Raw genomic sequence first — 24,303 nt, 5'->3', positions numbered from 1 at the left:
ATTTGCGACTTCATTAGTGGAAAAAAACCCAACAATGTATTTTCACTTAAACAAGCAGCTGTTTTTTGCATTAAAGTTATATAAAATGTAACAGTGCAAACTCCTCGCTGACAGTTTAACCAAAAGGCATTTCCAGTGGAAACTGGCCGACATGTCCTCAGCATAACCATGTATAACATCCACAAAACTTAAAAAGAGGTTATACACACACAATACGGTAACATTATGTTGAAGCACAGCACGTATCACTCCGCGAGGCTCAAGCGGAGGTGCGGCTTCGTAGCTCAGCAAAGTCGTACTGAAACATTTGACAGATTTTCGAGCACCGTGCACATAAAATCGTTTCGAGGTCAGTAAACACAACCAGAGTTCATACATAAGGCACACGGGATTATAAGGGGCGCTGTCGACTTTCAGAAAAATCAAAGGATTGATTTTAAGTGTGCCGTATTTTCCAAACAACACGGTAATAACGACGGCCCGCTAGCATGCGCTACCAAAAATAGTGCTTTGTTGTGTATCTGACGGACGAAAGCTAAACCAGTTCCACACCAGTGAAGCTGCAGCATTTTTACAAACCAGTTCAGGTTCATCTGTTTCATTCAACGATCTGCTTTCTCCCTTCTTCGTCGCCGCCATGCTTTTTCCGCCATGTGCGTATGAAAACAAAGGCACTGCGTGTTTTACCCATATTCTATCGCCATATTTCATTTTCTTATCGTTGCCCAACATTATACCGGTATTACCGTGAACGGTATGATATGGCCCAGCCCTAGTAGCAACTGCCTCCTCACAAGCTACCAATCAGTAGCATCCTAACAGAAAGGGTCATGGCAGACTGGGTAATTTGTTTCTGATCGTCAGTCCCAAAGCCATCTTTCCATCCACGGGGTGCTGGCGTCCCTTTTCAAATTAACTTTGGTACACAGGTTTGAAACTGTGCCTGTTGTTGTCAAAGCTTTTTAGTCCGTTTCACTGCCTCCAGTAGCCAACGAGCGTTTGAGTTAAGCACATTTATTTATCCAGCGAAAAAGCTGTGAGCGGTTTTACTGATCACGAGCCTTTCATGCTAAACTGCCAGAGTAAAAGTAACGTTTTTCTTTAGTGGTGAACTTCAGGGATACCTACTCATAAAGATAATGACATGCTACTCGTGCTGAAGCAGGAGCTCATCACATAGGAGCTGATGTCAGCGACATTTATAGTCATATAGTTCCTGAGACACCTTTGCTGGACTCCTTCTGTGATGCTCTTGTGAGCTTGACCTTTGCCCCCAGTTGTGTTTATAAAAAAAGAAAAAAAAAAAAAAGCAGGTAATTTGGTAGCTGTATTGACTTTAGTAAACATGTGATGCACAGTGGAGTTGTTTTTAGTGTAACTGCACTGATACTGACCGAGCATTTATTGAACCTTCTGATCACAAAAAGAAATTCAGATTTAATTTTCAGATTTCTTTGCTGAATCCTTTTTTCCCCAAATCTCCCAATTCAGACTTTGTTTCTGAAAACTAAAACTGACAGCAAAAAAACACCTTACACAGGTGACAGAATCATCTCACGCTGAAACAATCCTAACTGTTCTTACCCCACCCACACACACACACACACACACAGACACACACACAGACAGACGCACACACAGAGACAGACAGACGCACACACACACACACACGCGCACACACACACACACACGCACACACAGAGACAGACAGACGCACACACAGAGACAGACAGAGACAGACAGACACACACACACACACACACACACAGACACACAGACAGACAGACAGACAGACAGACACACACAGAGACAGACAGACACACACACACAGAGACACACTGTGGTCTCCTGTGTGTATTTTTGTAATTGAAACTGTAGCACGAACCTCCTGTTTTTCCTCACTTGTTGGAAGCTTTTTTTTCTCATATTTTCTGTAATCCTCAGATTCTCTGCCCGTTCATGCTCCATAAATCATATTGATCTGAAACGGCCTCATTTTATGACTGTTGTGACTTCAATGAGAAGACGAGAAAATTAGTTTAGTCTGCCAAATATTTCACAGGTGAAGTTTTCAGAGAAAACCCATCTGTCTTCAGGTTTACCACACAGGTGTGTACTAGTTCTCTTAGATCTGCACGACTACCTCCACGGGAGCTCTTTTTATTTATGAAACAAAATGAAAGAGTATACTTTCTCATGATTTGTGGATTTAACTGTATTAAATACAGAACATACTCCCACAGCGGTCGTCCTTGGTGAAAAGTGTTCTAAAACTACACCTCGTTCAAAATTATTATGCAAATGATATTTTCTCTGTTTTTCCTAAATAGTCGATTCAAATGACAGTCGGCATAATTTGAGTCATCAACCATTAGAGTACAATCCCACTGTTACTGAACAAAACTCCCAGTGAAATCAGCGGTTTTCAAAAATAAAAAAACTTAACATGCTTTGTTCCTAATTATTACGCACACAGAGTTTCAAAACATTTTATAGGTCGTAGAGAATTGAAAATGGTCATTTGTTGAATTTGCAGCATTAGTAGATCAATTTCACTGAAATTAAGCTATTTCAATCAAAAACATCTTAACAGGTCAAGTCACACATTAACACAGGACCCTTATTTGATAGCAGTTTTACAATTCTTGCATCCATGGAACTTGTAGGTTTTTGGAAATGTGTTTGCAGGATGTCAGAGCTGCCTCCCACAGCTGCTGTTTGGATGTGAACTGCCTCCCACCCTCAGTTTTTTTTTTTGTTTTCTTTCTTTGCTTGAGGATCCTCCAAAGGTTCTCAGTAGGATTGAGGTCAGGGAAAAGTGGGGACCACACAAGTCTCTGGAGGATCCTACACTTTGATGTTCGCAGGGCTCCGGAGTCACCAGCAGCTTCAAATATGTGTTTGCTGCTTTATGATGGTCTTTTAGCAGCTGCTCTCAGGTTTCTCTGGCAGAAACCTTCATCATTGTGCCTTTATCTGCACGAACCTGTGTGTGCTGTGACTCAGCCACAAATCTCTTAACATTATGGTGATCACACTTAAGTTTTCATGAAATATCTAAGGTTTTCATTACGTGTCCAAGACATTCAACTATTTCACGCTTTTCAGCAGCAGAGATCATTTCTCATTCCTATGTTGCTTGAAAATGGTGGTTTGCTTAATAATGTGGAACATCCTCCTTTAGTAGTTTTTCCTTTAATTGGGCTCACCTGGCAAACTAATGAACACAGGTATCCGAGACTGATTTCAGTGATACAAAGAGTCGTGAGACACAATTCCATCCAAGGGTTTAATTGAAAAACAACTTATTTAATCTTTATGACACTTAAACACAATTTGCACATTAATTTGGAGCACTGTGTAGAACCTGGAGCGAGTAATTGAGCTATGAGCATCTTTACTGGCAAAGTGAAAAATAATTTTTAAAAAAAGTGATTATGGTCCAAAAATGGAAGTATGTGGGACAAAAACCGTCAAACATCTTTGTTGCCTGATTTATGACTCGGACACTTTCCTGATGAGTTCACAGCCACAGTCGTTCCTACAATCTCACAATGACAAGCTGAAAGATTTACTGAAGGCAACATTATGCTCACTCTGTAACATATGACACCCATGTGCAGTGATCCTCCTTCCACCCTGAGCTTGTCAAACACTGCACTGGTGAGCGTGCTCTGTGTGTCGTCATGGTGGGACTTGAATTTGTAATATTTCCATCAACCGTCTTAAATAGTTGCATATAGCTTCTGACTGAACGCCGAGGCCATCGGGGAGCGACTTGTGTCGCTGGTTATGAGTAAAATGACCCTTCAGATCCTTTACATGCTAGTTACATATCACTCATAGTTACTGTTCACTGCAGAATGACGCCGTTCTGCTACCTTATGATTGTTGCCTATGAGAGCAGACTAAGAAGAGTTAGACTGATCAGTGATTGCAGACTCTGTAAAAAGTACTGACCTTTAGTCAAGGTACCAGCTTGTGCCACTGGTAGGTGAACTTTAAGGCAGTGCTAAAGGGTGAGGTCTTTGCATAGCTGCATCATTGGAAAACATCTGCACTGGCTTCAATCAAATATAAGCCCACTCTGGCTGCGAAGATATTATGGTTATCCCGAGGAGCTCCGCGGATATCTCACCACCTGTGAGGAGTGGTTAAAAAGACTTGAAATGTCGCTTATTTGTGCCTGTATCATCAAAGTACCAGTAACAGTGGGGTTAGTCATATATACTGAAGGAGAGAGGGGCAAGGTGCTACATGCCAGAGCCTGGGGAAAGAGGAGAAGAGACGAGTTAATCTCACATGATCTCCTGGGGAAGTAAACCTCAGTAAAAACCGATGCAGTTTATGACGTAAAGGCTTTGAAAAATGATCCCTTTAATGAAAGAAAGAGTGAGTTGTGCCATGAAGTACCCAAACATGTAAAACTGAACTTGTAGAGCTGTATAAGGGCAGAACGGCGTCTGTTTTTTCTTGCTTCGGTCTTATCCAGAGTGCGTGACGTGCTTTCAGGGAGCTCGGTCGGTTCACATTCCAGCAAAATCACGCTTTTCCTTAAGTGTGCCAAAGTGGACACCGCACAACAAATGTTGTACGTGTTGACCAATCACAGTTGAAATGGCTAATTCAGTAAAGTTGAAAAGTCTGCATGTTTTAAATCTAAATGTTTTTGCATGTGTAATGTCATTAGTGTGTTATTTTTGCTGAATGTGCCGTTTTTCTTCGGCCCTCTCTGGGGCCCCTCGCTGTGAATGGAAAAGGATTTTCTCCTTACTTTCTCAGGACTGGTAGTTTGGAGTTTTTAGGAGACTCTGATGAATAAATAAATAAACAAACAAGGCTTTTGTTTTAGACTAGATAAACAGATGACCCTAACAGAATTTGACTTTGAAATGAAAAGATCAGGATAAACATGTCTGTCAAACTGCAGACGGACGAAATCAGAAATGGGAGAAGATCCTGGTTCCATCTAAAGACTGAAAAAATTAGCAGACGGTGCCTCCAGCAGCTCATTTACGTGTTTATTCTCATTTATTATCTGTCCAAACATCCAAGTGTAAGAATGAGTCCGTGCTTTGTGTTGTGGATTATTTACAGACGAGGATCCGTGACTTTGTGGAGCCGCTCGTCTCTGCTTGGACTCACTGTGAGGACAAGACTCCAAAAACTCACTGTCGCTCGCCAAGAAATAATCAGTCACATAACTCCAACTTGTCTTGTTTACACTTCGGTTTTCTCTGGATTACACAGAAGAAGCAGCGTTTTTGTTTTTCCCCGCTCTCCCCAACTTTGGGACGGACCTGCCTCAAGTTTCTAATAGCGGGTGGAAGCAGCAGCATGACACGGACATGCAGATGTTAAAATATAACTTCAGTTATATCGTTGAAAGCCTGATTGCAGTCAGAGCTGTCGGGGGATTAACGGAGCACGGTCAAGTCAAAATTGGGACAGTTGTGTGGTGTAGGTGCAGTTTTAGTTGGTGCGCAGCTGTTTGCTTCCATTTGTTTATGTAGCGGCAGTTTGCTCTAATTTAAGCTGATTTATTTAGCAAAATGGTAAATGGCCTGTATTTGTATAGCGCTTTGACTTAGTCCCTAAGGACCCCAAAGCGCTTTGCACGTTCAGTCATCCACCCATTCACACACTGGTGACGGCAGCTACATTGTAGCCACGCCCGCCCTGGGCCGCACTGACGGAGGCGATGCAAAGATGATCCCAGCTGGCCCATATGGGATGAGCTCCCTTGTAACAGGAAGAAACCTCCAGTAGGACCAGGGTTCGGGGAAGGGCAGCCGTTGGATTAAAGGTGAGGGCAGCTGAAGGGTCAGTCAGTATTTGCTGGCAAACAGCTGGTGAGTGCATTCCCACCTCAATCAGGGAAAATGTGTTTGAAAAAATGAAATGCTCAGACAAATCTGAGTTTGTGAAAAAGCTCTCCACCACTTCACAACAATATTGCTGTTTGGCCTGAGTGTATTAGTAACTTATCACGATACCTTATCAGCCTTTTGCCCCACCCCAGCTCTTCGTGGGAAAGAGACTGTCCCTTGTATCTCCATATTTAGTAGACTGATAAGACAACGATAAAGAGAAACATTAAAGGACTCCTTTAAAGGCTCATCAGTGTGTATGCTGCTGCAGTGACACTGACAGTTGTAACAACTGCATCACATTCTGAATGCACGTTGCAATGCTAGAATCGAAATGAGAAAAACTAATAGTAAATTGTGGTAAGTGAGAGAATGACCACTAAAATGTACCATCTCCCTCTGCAGAGGAGTGACGGTGTCCGTGACCGGCCCGCTGGGAGAGGACGATGGCCCTGAGCGATGGAATTGGCGACCCTCTGGCCCTCAGCAACGGTGGGCAGCATCCTCTCAGCGGACACGCACCTTCAAACATCAGGACAGCAGTCAGCAATGGCCAGGACCCTCTCACATGCGACCCTGCTAGTGACTGTCTGACAGCAGGAGGAGATGAAGACGCAGCATCAAAGCTGCAGCAGCAGCCACACACTATTCAGCGAGTGAACAGAGCGAGCCAGAACGGTGGCGTGCCCAAACAGAATGGTTCCCTGAGGAGTCTTCCCCCAGCATCGGCCGCCTCTTCTTCTCCTGCCGTCGCCGTCAGAAGCCACCTTCCCTCCGCTGTGCCCCCGTCCTCTTCCTCTGCTGCGCTCTGCTGCCAGCACTGTCACTTCCCCTCCGCTGTGTGCTGCCCTTGTGGCCGGCAGGAGTGCCCGCTCTTCCAGAGTCCAGGTCCCGGCTCTGTTCCCCACCCAGGGACCGGTTCATCCTGCCCGTGCTGCCTCTCTGCCTGCACGTACCCTCACCCTCATTCTCTTCACCACCACCATCAGCAGCGCTGGCAGGAACACCTTCAGAGCCAGACACAAGCACCAGGGATCAGGTAGTTTTTCTTCTTTCCCCCCTCATTTTTCCAAAACCTTAGTCCGGCCCCTTTTCCACGAATACCTACTCGGATCGACCGGCTTTCCGTTACAATCCAGTGTGGGTGCTTATCGTCATAGCAACATGTCCGAGCATCCCGCGACATAGTTAATATGCGACACGAACGCTACAAAAAATGTGGACGCCGAGGCGGGAATATACCTGCTGCTCGGTCTGTGTCTCTCCGTCACACTCGGGACCACGGCAGTGTTTTTGTTGCCGGGTTTCAAAGCTGGCAGCTTTAATTTTTGTGAACAAGACGCTCCCGTGACTCATCGAGTGTAAAAGAAACTGTGCTGAGTCGATCCTAATGGAAAAGAGGCTTAAATGATCAACTAGTGCCGCTTTGTGTGTTGCCTGTGCTGGCCACGCACACGTTGCTGTTTCCTGCCCTCGTCCTTGTTTGTTGACTCCAAACACACTGTTAGTCTGAAGGTCTCACAGTTTTTGAGGCCCCCCCCCCGCCTGTGCCCCTGTGCTACATGCCAGATCTCTGACTGGAATGCAACACAAAGTGGTTATGGATGTTGGGGACTCGTCATGTCCATCATTAATATAAATGGACTATAATTTTAAGTGTTCTCCTGAGGGCTCAGTCTGTGCTTGAGTTGTCCTCTTTGGCGTACGCCCCTTTACAGCCGATGGATGACGACCAGTCGCTCAGATTAGGGTTCATATTTGACGTTTTTGGGTTGCAAAGTTGGTTTACGTGTGTTTTTTGGTTTGCTGGACTCTTCAGATTTGTCGTATCAAAATGTTTCAAGCAAAGATAAGACGGGAAGTTCTCAGGTTTTTCCTTAACCCGCCATGGACATGTGGACTCCCTGTGCCGGGAGTGTGCCTTCTCCATTTGAAGCAGGATTTTTACATTTGTTGGCAGCTCCTTCCTCAGCTGATCCATATTTAGCGAGTTGGCTCTTTCCCTTTTACTCCTACACTGCAGGCCTATCCCACATGTGAAACTGGAACCATTCAATGCCCCGTGTGCTCATTTGCATAATCCTATATTTACCAACCCAGCAGACCAGGGCGGGCAAGAGGTGAATTTTTGCTGAATTATTTACTCATGTCGGCTCCCTTTCCACGGTTGCAGGTCGCTGTGGGGATTCTCTTTACTTCTCAACGTGGAATTTTCCTCACTCAAATAAAGTCACATCCCCCGCTCATAAGTTTCATTACAAAAAGAGAGACGTTTGTGTAGCCTCAGTGGGTACACACACTAGACCCTGGGTGGGCACAGGAAAGCAAAACACTGATTGTGTTGCAGGCGTTTAGATGCATCTGCTGGCCTCTGTGGTTCTGTCCTCTGTGCTTTCTGTTACTGTTTCTCTCACTCCATTAACACTCTCACTATGTCTTCTTTCTTGCCCCCCCCCCCCCCCCCCCAAAATCTTTGAATTACAGACCCTGGGGGTGTGTGTGTGTGTGTGTGTGTGTGTGTGTGTGATTACACACAGGAAATGATATACCTGTCTCAGTTGTGCCGTTTTGTCCTGATCCCAGACGCTAACAACAACCTTAAGCATTTGTCTCCTCTTTCTCTGGTACTGCTGGAGTTCAGTTGTAGTTGTGTAGAAGTCTTCTCCCAATACGTTTGATCATTTGGAGGCACGCAGTCAGACAAGATGGTGTCAGATATCGTTTTGATCTTCCAGATTAGCCTCTGAGGTCACAGCACACTCGCGTCTCACACAGAGTTGTAACGTCAGCGCTTCGGGGAATCTTTTTACGTCTGTTTCAAAACAGGGGATTTTTCTGCCCCTGTTCACGGCTTCACAAAACATGAATCCATGTTGTGAGATTAGCCCGTGCTTTCTTTTCTAATGTTTCTATTTTGAGAACGATCAAAAGCCTTTGTTTTTTTTTGTTCGTGCATGGATTCAACCAAATCTTTGGAGAGGTCCAAGCACAGCTCAGCAGCAGTTTGGGTCTGTTAGAAGCATTAGGAGCATGTTTGTGTCTGCGCTGTAAGATTAGCTATGTAGCCACTTTGTGTGGTTTAATTAAGATCGAGCAGTAGCACGGCGTCCTTGGGAATGGCTTTCCCAGTCAGGACCAGGCCTGCTGACAGGTTTAAGGGACTTTCTGTAAGATACAGCAGTCGAGAAGTCAGTTGTATTTATATAGCACTTTGGTCAACAGTTGTTGTTTTTAAAAGTACTGTACGATAAAAGAATCTGATAAAATTTAAAAGTAAAATAAAAGATAAGAAAATAATAAGAATAAAATAATGACAGACTCATACAGAATTAAAAGGCAAAGAGTTAAAATGGGTCTTTAAATGAGTTTTAAAAGTATCCAGTGTTGGAGAGGTCCTGATATGTAAAGGCAGTTTATTCCACAGTTTGCAGCAAAAGCCCGATCTCCTCTGTTTTAATCTGGACCTGGGGACAACTACAAGCATTTGGTCCGCAGACCTCAAACATCTCGCCGGAGTATACAAATTTAAAAGATCAGAAAGATATATATATATATAGGAGCTATTCCATGCAATGTTTTACAAACAAGTGTCAAGATCTTAAAATCAATTTGAAAACTGAGGCGAGTATAGGGGATGTGTGCTGCAGCATTTTGAACCAGTCGGCCAATAGATGACGAAGTAACACCAGAGTAGTAGCTCTACAGATATGTATCGGATTCAGCACCACATACGAAAGTGACCCCGATCGGATTTGTGCCGTTCACACTGTCACACCATGATCGGATATGGGTCGCATAGGGTCAGAAAAGTCGGATTGGATGAGCTTTCGCCTGCAGTGTGAATGTAGCCTTAGTGACCAGAATCCAACCAGCTGCTCCAGTTTTCTAAAAGTCTCCATAGGTACGTGTAGGAGGAGGCTGCAGCTGGTGGAGCTTCTCTGAGCTCGGCACAGTCACACCAGCGCTGCACCTGCAGCACGTTCTGCTGGTCCTTCAGAGCAGCTACCAATCATCTTTGAGGTTATAATTGCTGCCAATCAAAGCTGGGACACTTGGGCCAACACTACAGTGCAGTGCTGTTCTCGCTCTGCAGTGAAACCGTCATCATGAGGGAGAATGGTCGTGTAGCTTCAGGGCACCTGAGGTCCAGCTAAGCTGCTTCTGCATCCATGACCCAACAACAGCAGCCGAAACAGCTCAAGCATCCAGGGTCACTCTGAATATTTCACCTCTCTCCTCTTGTGCTCCAAGTGCCGCTCCCTTCTTTACCGACTCCTTTCTCAACCGCTCCTGTTGTTTACGGCAACCGCAGGTTTGGCTGAGCTCCGTGCCTGGTAGGACTGCAAAAATTCCCGTGTCTGTCTCTCTCGCTCTCCCTCTGACGCCGCCTCGGAAAAGGTCAGCTTTTATAATCTGGAGCGAGTTTGAATTTTGTGGTATTTGTATACTGCAGGTGGTTTGGTTGCTATGACACCTGGGAAAACGCCATGAAAACATGACCGTGAAGTGCAGACCAGTTCATCGGGTGTCATTTTGGAGCTTTATCAGCTGATTTATCAATCAGTTATCTTCAGTGGAACAAACGTCTCTGTCCAGCTTTTATTTCTTTGCAGTATTGGCAATTTATCACTCTCCACATTTTTCCCTCTTCCTGTGTTTTTCTGTCAGACAGCTGCAAGCCTCAACCAGCAAAGGTCTGTTTGAAAGTGATCCATTTTCTTGGTATTTCAGGGTGTCAGCTTGATGAGGATTAGCACATTATCAAGAAGAACAAGTGTTTGTAAGGCCTTTGTGGTGCCTGTTCCCGAGCTTTGTCAGCTGCCTCACCAAATAAGGCGCGTTTGTGGGAATGTATCCTGTTTTTGTGTTTGAACACTGTGTGTCAGCCTTTTTATTCAGTCTTCACATAAGCCTTTTACCCTCAACCTTAATGTGCAAGTACTAAGAAGCTGGATCGTGCAGTTGTAACTATTTTGGCTGTTTTTGGCTTTGTTTTATTCACTCAATATTAAGTTATTAGCCCATGGTACATGATACACCCATTTCAAATGAGACGATTGCTTGGCATGTGTGTACATTTTGTGGCTCCTGGGGCGTTTCTGAAAGCTCTGTGATGGATGGGGGAGATTTCCGGGCATCCTGTGTGTCTAATCCTCTCTGTACTGCAGCGGAGCTACAAGCTTATCCCAGGATACATGTGTGACATATCAGGACTGCACACAGTAAACCTCAGTGCAGAGCAGGCCGATATGACCAAAAATATTTATCACGATATACATTGAAAACTTGCGATAACGATATAACTGACGATATAATTGACACGAGACAAAATACTTTACAACTCCACAATTTTATTAGTGCAAAAAAACCATCTATGTATTTTCACTTAAACAAGCAGCTGTTTTTTATGTGCATTAAAGTTACACAAAGTTACCTTGCACAGCATGTATCACTCTGCGAGGCTCCGCCTACGATAGCCGTAATGCTCCGACAATCCATCAAGCGGTGCGGCTTCGTAGCTTAGCAAAGTCGTACTGAAACATCTGACAGATTTTCGAGCACCGTGTACATAAAATCGTCTCGAGGTCAGTAAACACAACCAGAGTTCATACATAAGGCACACGGGATTATAAGGGACACTGTCTGATTTTAAGTGCGCCGTATTTTCCAAACAACACGGTAATAACGACGGCCCGCTAGCATGCGCTACCAAAAATAGTGCTTTGTTGTGTATCTGACGGGCGAAAGCTAAAACAGTTCCACACCAGTGAAGCTGCAGCATTTTTACAAACCAGTTCAGGTTCATCTGTTTCATTCAACGATCTGTTGTCGCCCTTCTCATTCTCCGTCGCCGCCATGCTTTTTCTGCCATGTGCGTATGAAAACAAAGGCGCTGTGCACGCGCGTTTTACCCATATTCTATCGCAATATTTCATTTTCCTATCGATGCCCAACATTATACTGGTATGATATGGCCCAGCCCTACTGCAGATGTTAGTATAATGACGACAACACACACACACACACACACACACACACACACACACACACACACACACACACACACACACACACACACACACACACACACACACAACAAACCAAGATGCTGTTATGGTAGGACCATAAGGTTCTAGCTCTTCATCCAATAGCAGGAGGGGGTCATAAATGCAAACCTATTCTAACGAACTGCTGAACGTCATGGACAGTCTTAGCTCGCCTAAAGGAAAGCATAGCAGACCTTCCCACTCGAAGGTAGAGGCCATATTTGCAGGTGAAATATTAAACATATTTGCAACAGCCTGAATGATCTTTTCTAGCACTTCATGTCTGACAATGTGTCAGGTTACAAATTATATATGAATAATTTATATTATTTCAAACAATATCAACGCGGCCTAGAGCTAGAATTACAGTTTAGACCTTCACGTAGCTAATCACACAGGGGTCCAATTTCACTGCATGTAACGTGGACGTGTGACATTGTGAGGTCTTCCCCTGCCAAACATTAGACTACTTTAGGGCAGCACAAATCAAAACCTTGGTAGACCTATATGTAACTGGGCCTGCACAGCACAATGGAAGGAGCTGGAATGCCAAATATCAGCTCATATTCACCTACAGTAGGTGAATATAAGCGTCAGAACCACACAGCTTCATGATCCAAGCCCTGGACTGGACCGCTACAACCATCTTGGAGAAAACCAAACCAGGGAAAGACTGATAAGGTGGAGATCCTACAACCCTGAATTCATCCCAAATAAAACTGATAGTCGATTTGAGAAATGGGAAGATACAGGTTTGATTAAATATGGGACTGCTTTGAAGATTTGAACGAACAAAGACTGACAAATGAAGAGTTGGCATAATAAGCAAAGGCTTCAGCCAATACCTTTTGATTAGCCTTGTCTCCTGCTTTCTTGCTTTGTGGTAGATCTTTGTTCTGTATTCATTGAGATATTTGAATGCTAATCAATAAAATCAAAATCAAAGACAAATTGGACATCATATACCGGACAGACGCACGTGTGACATTAGAAAAAGCAAATCCATTATCATTCAAAACCTTGTATTTAGGTTTTTGTCTTCAGGCTCTGGGAGCAGGACAGACATCTAGGATGTCATTCCAGAGCCTGTCTCCAGCTCGGGGGTCATAAGCTCTGGTGTTGCTGTTACCACGGCAACCACTGTTACCTTCACCATATCCTCTCTCAGCTCTTGATATTTCTTAAGCTTCTCGTGTTCCTTCTTCCTGATGTTGTTGTCGCTCTCACACCCACACAAATATCTATGTATACATTTATACCTCGGTATACATTATACATGTATACCCCTCGCCTCTGCCAGTGCGCCCCAGGGCAGCTGTGGCTAGTGTGTGTGTGTGTGTGTGTGTGTGTGTGTGTGTGTGTGTCTGAATGTAGTGTAAAGCACTTTGGGGTCCATAGGGGCTAAGTAAAGCGCTATACAAATGCAGGCCATTTTACATTTACACCAAAAGGAGAGTATACCGTGTGCAAATATACATACCAGATGTGTTGATTTACTCTTGTTTTTCCTTCATAATAAAGTGTGTTTGAAACAGGCAACACCCATGTGGAGATGAACAGCCCGTTTCTTGCTCATGTTTCCTCTCCTGCATTTTTGAACTTTTGCTTGGAATTTTCCAGACTCCCTCCCCGCGTCGCAACACTCTCCTAATGTGAATGCACACTCGCAAAAGCACAGTGTCTCTGTGTGAAGGAGCTCAAGGAACAGAATTTGACTTATTACGCTTCCAAGTGTCATCTTTGACCAATGTAAAACAGAGCTAATGAACACAACTAGAGCACTTGTTTGCCACGTTGCACTTCCCAGCAACACGAGATATCGCAGCAAAGCTCCAGAAGAGCAACCCCCCCCCCCCCCCCCCCAAAAAAAAAAAAAAAAAAAAACCCTACCAGACAACGGTTAGGAAATGACGAAGCGAGAAGAGTGATTGATGGAGACAGGAATGCTTGAGAGGAGGCACTCAAACAAATGGCGACCCTGGAGCTACCGCGTCCTCAGACGGCCCGGGACACAAAAGGATGGCGACAAAAGCACAGGGGAAACTAGACTGATGGTGCGGTGAGGTAATGATGGAAGAGGGAGAGCAGTGTAGAGTGAAAAATGAACCTCCACAAAAAAAAAAATCTCGACATCGCCCTTTTTTCTTTCACTACCTTGTCTGTTAATGAATGAGATCAAAGAAGGTCAAAGCAAAGCTCCAGGCGGTGTCTGAGGCAGCATAAGATCACATCTCAGGGGCAGTGGAGGAATCGGCATAGGTAAGATTCAATGTCAGAGTGATTCACATGGGTCATTAAGGTGGGCCTGTTTCTCCAACCTCCAGGTCTGCATCATTCTGAATCGTCTTCCTCTGAGCCGTGGTCCCCCTCCTCCCCCTCCTCCTCCTCACTTCACTTTGTTTTCAGTTTGTTTTGTTCTTACTGGCTGCAGCTGATGGATCCAAATGTAGAGCATGAGCCATTCTTTGATTACTTTTACATTTATCTCATCATTTTAAATGTTTGCATCTTAAAAAGTGTGCACATAAAATAAGGAAAACCATAATCTGTCCCTTGTAATGTGTCTTTAATTACTTGGAAAACCAGTGTAGTAAACTAGCCGTGCTGCCAGGTATCGATGCTGCAGTCAGATTTGAGTCTTTACATCAGCAGCCATAGTAAAATAAGATGCTGAACTGTATTGCCTTTGCCTGTCCTCTCTTTCCTGTTAAGGTTCTTGGTTTGTACCAGCTTTTCTATTAAACGACAGCAGATTAATGACTCGTGTTTGCCTTAAAAAGCTTCTCCTCACTGTGAATGAGAGGCTTCAGGATTTTCTTTGAAAGGACTAGATCTGTAGTTCATCTAGCTGCACAGCGACAAAGTGTTTTGATAAAGATTCATTATAATTTTCATTCCTCATGTTTGCACCCCCCCACAGCCTACTCATTCAGGAAGCCATACTCAACAGATGCCTGTGGTAAGAAGCTGGAGGATCAGCAGTTGCTGGTGGGAAGCATTGGTTCCACCTCTGGAGGACTAATAGGAAAGCCTGCTGGTCTCACTGACCACACAGACCCTCTCAGCTGCAGACAACTGAGCGGTGTAAAGTTGGCAGGTTGGGAAGGACTTGTGGATTCAAACTGTCAGATTCCTCCTGGCACTGCCCTCCAGCTATTGACAGGTTCTGCTTTTTATTAGAAAGAATACGAATGACAGTAATGATGTAGGATATGAAGCTCTGTGCAACAGACAGGCCTGCGTGCATCTCCGGGTGTGAGGTTAAAGTGATAAGAATGAGGCGAGGAGCAGCCACAGTAAAGACGTCGCACTGACTGACAGCTTAACTACAGCCACGGTGCTTAAATCCCACATGTATGCTTGGAATTTTTGTGCGCCAGTATTTCACCTCCAGGAATTCAAGGGAATGGCAGGTGCAGCCAGAAAAGGCCACGCTCACCAGTGGAAGCAGTCATCCTGCATCCACACATGCAGATGTGAACACGGACGTCTGCTTCAAGTCCTCAGGATCAGAATCAGTAAGAGGGCAACAGTTAAACCCATTACCCACACGACCAGAAACCACTGAAAAAAACCATGAAAAGTTATGTAGGTGTTTTTAAAGTGCAGCTTTCAGAAATGTCTGGCACTAACTACTCCACCATGACCACTGGCATCTACTCACCGCTAACACCGTTATGCTGCTGCAGCCCAGGCACCTGCAGTAGCTGTTGGTAAAAAGCTCACCTGCTCAACCAGGTGAACTACAGCAGCGCCCAGTCTGTTCATATTTTGAATACCGAGTGAATACTGCATATTTGGCTTTTTAAAATGACAGTGCAAACTGGTTCCATCAAGCGATTTCAGCGTGTTAGCCACGCCACCTGTTATGTGTCACATCAGGTTTTTCTCTGGATAAATATTCAGAGCCTCTGTGCTAAAACAACTTTATGTCAAGAACATTTGAACGGTTCCCTGACACAAAAGGATCAATCAGTTAGGATTAAAATGCTTTTTTTTTCATTTATTTACTTGACTAAATAATTTTTGCTCAAATTCCCAGTGTGATTATTAGTTGGCTTATACGCAAAACCTCTTACTGGGACTATTTTATTCCGTGCAGGAATACACACTGCGTTGGGGAAAGAGTGAATTATAGTCTGATGTGTCAGTGTTGAAATGATTGCCTGGAAAATGAAGAATGGAAAATGTGCCGCAAAATCCTGCTGCCTGCAAACCAAACGCATCAATAAATTGTTATATTTTCAACTGTATCATCACAAATATTATTTCAAATTTCTTGGAATATCGCAGTGTGGTCTTTAGGCTGTATCGCCCACCCTCATTGGCTCATACATCTTTTTTGCTCTGTTATTGTTTCAGTGACTCAAATCATAAACAGATTTTCCAAAACATTTGTTTACATATTTACCTACTCGTTGATGCTTTGTCTAACTCTGTTATGCTCAGCTGGCTGTTGTGGATGTGCCAAATCCACAGCAATGCTTCCAGACGTGTGCTGCCAACGGGCCACAGGTATCATAGAGCGCCCTCTGGTGGATAAAACCCTTCGACATGGTTGAAGGATGTTTCTTCCATCTTTTTTTTATTTTTTTTATTTATTTATTTTTTTTACTGACACTCTTATTACTGCTTCACTCAGTGAATGGGTTAGATGCAGAGAGCAATTTCCCCACGGGGATCAATAAAGTATACATTATTATTATTATTATTATTATTATTATTATTATTGTTACATCCAAGTGAGTCCATAACGGCACTTGTCCTGTGGTTGCTGCACTTTTTCCTCCCATCATGCCTGGTTGCGTTTCCACCATGCGATGATGAGACGAGGTGTCCCCGACTGACCTCAGTCTAAACTTAGTTTAAACAGCCCAGGCCTGTTTCTGTGTTTATTGGAGGCCTGTTAGAAACATGATGCCCAATGAATCACTTTGTTACCACTGATGCTAACTGATGCCTTTTTTTCTCCTTGCTTTCTTATCGGTCTGTCTTTGCAGACGTAAAAGCAATGTGTCCACTTTATAGCACACAGTTGGCTGCTCTTGTTTGGTATTTCTCTGATGTATGTGAGTAATGGCTTTACAAGTGTTTACAGTCTTGGATTTTATTATCTGTTTACTGCAACACTGCTGGGCTAATTTCCACACGCGCTCATTTCCGAGCTTTCTAAAAGCTGAACTTTAGTGTTTGCATATAAATACAGGCTGACTTAAAGCACTGATTTCCACTCATTACAATTATTTATCTGTCACAAAGTTTCCATTCCTTACGCCCTCTGAGCCTCGTATCTGTTTACAGTTGTGTTAATGCAATCCAAGGCTTGACACAGTATTCTTCTTTAGGCTGAGTTATCGGGCACAGTGTGGTATTTTTCTGCCCAGCTAGTCTCATGATGTCATTTGAGTAGGAGCACTGGTAGCCGGGGCCTATTTCACGGCTAGATCGAGCCTCTAATTGAGTGCAGCGTTCCAGCGAGGCACTAATCAGGGCAGGGCGGGCCCAGCAGCCTGATGGCTGACACTAATTGTTCCTGCGCCGACTTAAAGGCCATGTTTGTGAAATATTTAGCTACCCGTCTGTTGACAGTTAACTCCGTCCTCTGCCTCTGAACTCTTAACCCCTTTACTTATTATTTTGCTAGTTCCTGTCCAGTTGTGAAGTGCAGCGAGTTTGAGCACAAATGTCAACAACAGCAGTGCACAACGTGGCCCTTAGAGCTTAAAACCAGCAATCGCCTCACATCTGTTACAGTGCGCTCCAAGATCTCCGTTTTGGACGAACCCCAAAAGATTTCGCCATGCTCCTCCTCGCGCGATTGTCTGCTTCCGTCTGGGATGAGCCAGAGCCGTGGTGTGTAGAAAGCCGTCCCTCGGTCCCCAGCTGCTTCTCTGTCAGCGCCGTGCTGAGTGAGCGGCGGGCCGTCTGTGTTTACCTTATTAATTAGCCCAGTGATCCAGAAACACTCTCCCTCTGGTAAATAGAATAACAGTGAAAGGTTACACGGGCGGAGGAGAGGGAAAAGGAAAATAAGAGAGCAGGCAGCAAGCAAAGGAAGAAAGGGAAGGCGGCATGGTCAGGAGGGACCAGAGAGTCGTGGAGGAAGCCTGATGTGGCAGGTCAAGGATTTAGGTGGTTTTTGTTCATTTTACAGATTGCAGTTCTTGAGATCATGTTGACCCCAGCTTGCCAGTTTCAGTTTTATAACAATGGCATAAATTATTGCTGTGAACTGCATAGATCAAGAATCCATCATCTCTTGTCTTCTTTAAAAGCATCCAAGTATGCTGTGCAGCTTTCCAATTGGCTGAAATGAATTCAGATTGGAGCGTTGCAGGCCAAAATTCAAAATAGTCCATTAAGTAGACAAACAGACAGCCTGACAGCGCTTTTATGAATCTGCTCCAAGTGTTTCCGATAGCTCGACTCCTCCATCTTGGGCCATATCTGTGTCCTGGGGTCTCCAGTTCAAGTCCATACATGGAAAGCCAAGAGACGGCGCCCAGTGAAATGAATTACATTAGCAATACAGAGTTTTCCCTCGGCTGCGTGTTCAAAGAAGGGCTGGGGAAACGTGTCTTTCATTAGGTACTGCTGGTTTAAACCGGGTTAGAGGTCACTTTGAAAGCTGAAGGGGAAAAAGTCTCTAATATACGAGAGCGAAGAGCAAAGGGAGGAAAACACATTTTAATTTGATCAATTAAAAGGAGCTAATTTAAAGCCATTGCTTCAAATGGCTTAATGCTATGAAAACACTCAGGTCCATCTGTGAGTGGACTTTTCCTGGTTAACACTATTGTGACACAGGCAGTAGATCCGGTGAGGCCTTGCTGGATTGGACCTCTTCCAACTCATCCGTGCTCGATCCGTTTGGGATTTGAGGAGTGTAGAGGCCGGCTCGATGCCGTGGGCTCTGTGTGGTGCTGTTTGCAGGGAGCCCGGAGCATTGGAGCACAACACTGCATTGTAACATTTCTTTCCCCAGACGAGCGTGAGTGATGGCCTGTTTGTGTCTGTGCATACCTGTGTTGGCAAACTGTGCTCTCAGCTTGTGCCACTTGACATTTGGCTGCCATATAAAAAGGCCCAGTGGGGCTTTAAAGGGGATTTACAACCTCCTTACAACCCTGTGGAGTAAAATTCCTCACCTGTCCCGCGAGTTCATTTGTGGTTCCCATTATGAGTTATCTGACTTTGATGGGGGGACAGACACCCTGCTTGGATCATGGGGCCATGTCGCTAAAATCAGAGTGTTGTCAACTTGATTAGCTGCACAAGAAGGTTACCTCAGAACTCACTTCCTGTTTCTTTGTACCATTAGAGAAGTAAAGTAGGGCCACTTAACTTCCAGTAAAGATGTGAATCTATGATGCACTAAAAATGTATTTACAATCCTTTAAGCTTCAGGTTAAAGCCGTGCATTGATCTTTCCAGAGACTTTTCTGGCAGAATGGGTAATCCAGTCCCTCTGGCCTCCAATAAGGACTCTGCTCATTGATGTAGTCACGGTCCTGATCTCCTCTCGACTTGTCATCATTTTAACTTGTGCCTGAATGTGCCTTCATTTGGCATCAGTGTGCAATAAACAGCTCTTTTAAAACGACTGATTTTCATGTCTTTTAGGGGTGCAACGATACACAAAATTCACGGTTCGGTTCGATACTTTGGTGTCACAGTTCGATATTTTTTCGATACAAAAAAATGTTCATGCTTTTTTAATTTGTCATTTATTAAAATTCTAAATATATATTTTAACTCAAAAGTACAGTTTTTAAATTGAATGTTGCTGAAACAATAAAGTAATAAAAAAATAACCATCTGATGGAGAAATCTCTCATCTTTGAAAAGAGTTTATTACAGAGAAATGGCTCTTTCAAAATAAAAGCTATACTATACGCTTCTTCTGGGCTATACTCTCAGCAGCATATTAAACATATCAGGTCCCCATAAGGAGAATCCTGTGCTAACGGCTGTAAATGACTCGGGTAAAGTTTGTAGCATGCGTGCTTGTTGTTTTGTCTGCTTCCACTTGTCTTTGCACTAGGATGATGTCGGAGTAAATGTGCAGTCATATTCGTTGAGTTCCCACTAGTGCTGTCAGCGTTAATCTGAAATGACGTTAACGCCACAACACGGCAAATCTCCGTTAACGAGCTACCGCGGATCTCCCCGTGCATGGGGCTGGACGGCCAACACGTTAACGAGCTAACTGCGCTAACACACTAGCTCCCACCATGTAATTGAGCATTGCGTGGCACATCCAACATACTGTTTTACTTTAGTCCATGACGCGCTTACCTTCAGGGTCATACGTCACATGAAAACCAAAATAGTTCCAAACGCCAGATCTGAATGAGGGTGGAGGAGGTTCAATTTGCCATGTTGCAAGGAGAGCTTAACTTCTGTCTCGCTAGCTTGCGCTGGGCTCAGTGGATCTGCGCTCGACAGTGCAGCCTAGGCGGAGTAGTCGAGCGCAGATTCACTGAGCGCTCAACACAGACAGCATCGTCAGAAGGAAAGTTGATCAAATAAATTAAAACTTTTGTATTGTTCGATACATATGCGTACCGAACTGAAAGCACTGTATCGAACGGTTCAATATCGATACGAGTATCGTTGCACCCCTAGTGTCTTTGGGTAATATCGGTTTCTTCTTCTTATTGAATATCGACATCTGCAAGTGTCAGCCATGGTAAATATCAGCTGAAACCAGCTCTGATAACGTGACGTTTACCTGTATCAGTTTACTTGTTTATGTCATGTGATTCATTTATTTATTGAGTGTTCAGACTTTGTTCTGTTTGCCCGTTTTTATTCACTCAGCTGTGTATGTTCATCCCAAAAAAAAAAAAAAACCCAACCCTGCATCTTTTTTAACTGCGAAGCTTCAGTTTAGGTTTTTTGGGAAGCTAAAATCTCCAACTCTGGCTGTTCCGTGTGTTTTCTCCACACAGACATGTGTCTGTCTCCCGTGAACCCCTTTAGCCTTGATCATTAATCTCCTGTAGCCCCACTGTGATCAGGTGGTCGTATCTGATTCTGCCACTTCCTCTTCCCTTCCACCCAGCGCGTTTGTTGCTTCTCCGGCATACCGGACGCTCCCCCCACTGCTCCCAAAAGGAGCTGACGAGAATTCCAGATAGATCCCGAGCAGCTGAAGTATGTGTCTGTGGGCGTGTTTGGGTCAGCCACCAACAGGAAGCCTGATTTCACAATGTGATAACATGTCTTTGTGTGGAAGTGCAAGTTGTAATCCGAGACTTCCGGATTATCGGCGAGGGCCTGGTGTGTGTTGGAGTGCTGATTTATCGAGCACATGGCACACTAGGCTTCACTTGGCTTCAATGAAATTTAAAAAATGCTGTTTAGCAGTTATCAGGAACATTTGAGGCTTTATTTAGCTTCACGCTGACATCCGTTTGTGTCAGGATCAGCCAGAAATTCAGGATCATTTTGAGCCCAGCACAAGTTCTCAGGTCGGCGTCGGCCTGCAGTTTAGATGCTGGTACCTCGCTCGAGTCGTTAGATTTCGGCGTGTGGCTCGTGTATATTAGAAAGAAAATCCCTGTAAGCTTGTCTGTCAAATCAGAACAAAGTTTGAAAAAGGAGCAGAGAATTATGAGACGTTCAGCACAAAGTGGTTTTGACAGCCATGTCAGCTTTAATGTCTTCAGCGGTCCAATATCCACGCTGCGCGCTCCTGCTGGAAAAAGATAAGCAGCACATGATGGAGAAAAGATGTCCACTCTTTCTCAAGTCTCCTCCAATATGTTTTTGATTGGTTGTTGCTGTGACTTCAAAATATAAACCTGATTTATCTCCCTCTCTTTGGTTTTCAGCCCTTCGATGCCTTTTCGATTTCCCAGAAGGTAAGACCTGCCAGAAACGCTCAAACTTCTCCTCCTTTCTTTATTTCTGTCATCCATCCATCAGAGCTCTACTGGAGCCATCATTCCTCAGTAGTGAGTCACGACTTATCCTGCAGTAACTAGCAACTTGGATGTCCTCATTTATCCATTAACCTACAGTAAAATCTAACTCTTAAAGACAAGACATGTTTTCGTTTTCTCCGTTTGTTCCCTCAGTGAGTGCTTTTTCTTGTTTCTCCTACTCTGTATGTAATCAGAGGCACATGCTGTTTGAAATCAACTGTCAAAGGACGTCTTGTCATCAACTTTTATGTGTCTTTTTCACAGCTATGCTGAGCTAATAGCTGATTGGCCAGTGGTGGTGCTGGGTGTGTGCACGGTGCTTATTGTGATCTGTGCCCTGGTGGGCATACTTGTGCCTGACCTGCCGGATTTCTCTGACCCACTGCTCGTGAGTACACTACTCATTGGTCGCCTTTGTAGATGACGGTAGCCGTCCTCTTTTCAGTGTGTAGTACTGTATTTTCCGCACTATAAGGCACACTTAAAATCCTTTAATTTTCTCAGCAATTGACAGTGCCCCTTATGTATGAATTCTGGTTGTGCTTATTGACCTCAAACCAATTTTATGTGGTGCACGGCGCTCAAAAATCTGTCATAAATGCTTCAGTATAACTTTGGTAAGCTACGAAGCCGCACCGCTTGATGGATTGTTGGAGCATTACGGATGCCGTAGTCAGGAGCCTTGCGGAGTAATCTGGGTCCTAAACTCCGTCCGCTTCAGGTCCCAAAGTCAAACGATCACTGCGGCATCACCGAGAGTTAAAAACTGTCTAAATTCTTTCATCTTTAATAAAATGATCAGCGTTGCTGCTTTACCAGGTGTAACAATTAAGTTTAACATCCAGGCATCCATGAAAACAGGATTTATTACATTTAACAGAGTTAGAAGTTAGCAGGAAGTTAGCTCGCTAGTTTCCACCTAAACACGATATTGCATGTTCTGACTGAGAGATTTCTGAAGCATTCAAACATACAGCTCTGCCACCACTTCCAACATAAATGAAGACAGGAAACTAAACAGCAGTGACGTTTGTAGGGTTACTGAAGTTGGACTAGCTGGTATATAATGATGTGCTACGTGACCTCTAGCAACACAGCTATGTTAGCATAGCATAAACACAGTGAAGCTGGAGGATGAACGCCAACTTTTTTTTCCACTCGATAAAAGTTAACGTGAGGGTTCCTGATGGTTAGAGACAAATGCAATCGCATGGCAGGATGCTATAAACGGACCAAACTTCAGTCAGGAGAACAACTGAGATAATCAATCCACAATACGAGGTTAGTGATTCATATACTGCAACAACATGGGAATAGAGCAGCTGATAGAGAATTCAACATTAATGAATCAATGGTAGGGAAGTGGAGGAAGCAAGAAGAATGAGTTGAGGAAAGTTTGACTTATCTGACTGTTTTGTTTCGCTTAATGCGCCTTATAATCCTGTGCGCCTTATGGTCTGAAAAATGCGGTACTCATGTTGTACATAGAGACGCACTCATGCAGGCTGATCGGTTCTATGTTGTCCTGTTATGTTTGAGTTTAGTTTGCCAAAGCAAACTAAACTCAAACATAACAGGAGTACCAAGAAACCAAACATGAATTTGACTGTTATTCATGTTATTTCTAATAATTTCTAAATTTCCATACATATTTTGATTAAATAGTTGAGGGTTTGATTTTGGGGGAATATCAGTGAATATATTTGATTTTTAAATCGCTAAAAATGTGTGTCGGGCTTAAACGTCCTGTATTGGCTGAGCGTGATGAGAACTGTGTGATAATAAAATGATCAGTTTGCCTTAATACAATACATTTCTACAAGCATAATCATGTCAATTTCTGCTGTTTTATTTCTGGTATCTTTTTTTCCTACAAGGGCTTCGAGCCACGGGGAACAGCCATTGGCCAGCGACTAGTCACATGGAACAATATGGTGAAGAACACGGGCTATAAAGCCACACTGGCCAATTATCCATTCAAATATGCAGATGAGCAGGCCAAAATGTGAGTTTACACTCATCTGAGATGCTTTCTGAAGCTCCGTGCAGGAACATGCGAGAGCCGGTTTAGCAGCTTTTTTTTCCCCAAACGCTGTAGAGTTTCTCTGTCTGCTCATCAAGCCGTCTGAAAGGCGATTGACATTAAACCTCTCATCGGTGGGTTCATCTGCAGATGTTTGCTTTAGCAGAAGAAAACAAAGATTTGTTGCACAAGTGTCGCTGCAGGAGGACAAATCTCACATTCACATGTTAAATATTTGTCGTAACCCTTAGTCCACGCTAAAATGTGCAGTCTGTCGATTGATTACATGGGCAGCAAACTCTGAAATACACACAACAGTTTTTTGTTCACTTGTCTGTGTAAAATCTCCTTCGAACACCTACAAGTTTAATGCACCTGCGAGTCTTCTCATTGAGTCTTTAGTACTCTCATTGTCACATCGTTGTGTCCCA

General features: G+C 44.0%; 1 protein-coding gene across 3 annotated transcripts in view; it reads left to right on the top strand.

Moving 5' to 3' along the window:
- The window catches only part of disp1 (dispatched homolog 1 (Drosophila)), a 118,693-nt gene that overhangs the window by 85,051 nt on the left and 9,339 nt on the right, over positions 1-24,303 (top strand). For 2 of the 3 annotated variants that reach the window (XM_085431217.1, XM_085431218.1), the window contains 4 exons: positions 6,276-6,909; positions 21,757-21,786; positions 22,114-22,237; positions 23,727-23,854. In XM_085431217.1, the coding sequence (XP_085287343.1) occupies positions 6,317-6,909; positions 21,757-21,786; positions 22,114-22,237; positions 23,727-23,854 (875 nt within the window). In that variant the 5' untranslated portion in view covers positions 6,276-6,316. The remainder of the gene's footprint in view (positions 1-6,275; positions 6,910-21,756; positions 21,787-22,113; positions 22,238-23,726; positions 23,855-24,303) is intronic. The other variant, XM_085431219.1, reaches the window with a different exon arrangement.

This window comes from Copadichromis virginalis, linkage group LG15 (assembly GCF_057382275.1).
Source record: "Copadichromis virginalis isolate Kocher_CV1m ecotype Utaka linkage group LG15, C_Virginalis_male_GT1.1, whole genome shotgun sequence".
Taxonomy (NCBI): Eukaryota; Metazoa; Chordata; class Actinopteri; order Cichliformes; family Cichlidae; genus Copadichromis; species Copadichromis virginalis.
Note: the sequence above shows the minus strand (reverse complement) of the source record. Positions and strands in the feature narration are given on the sequence as shown.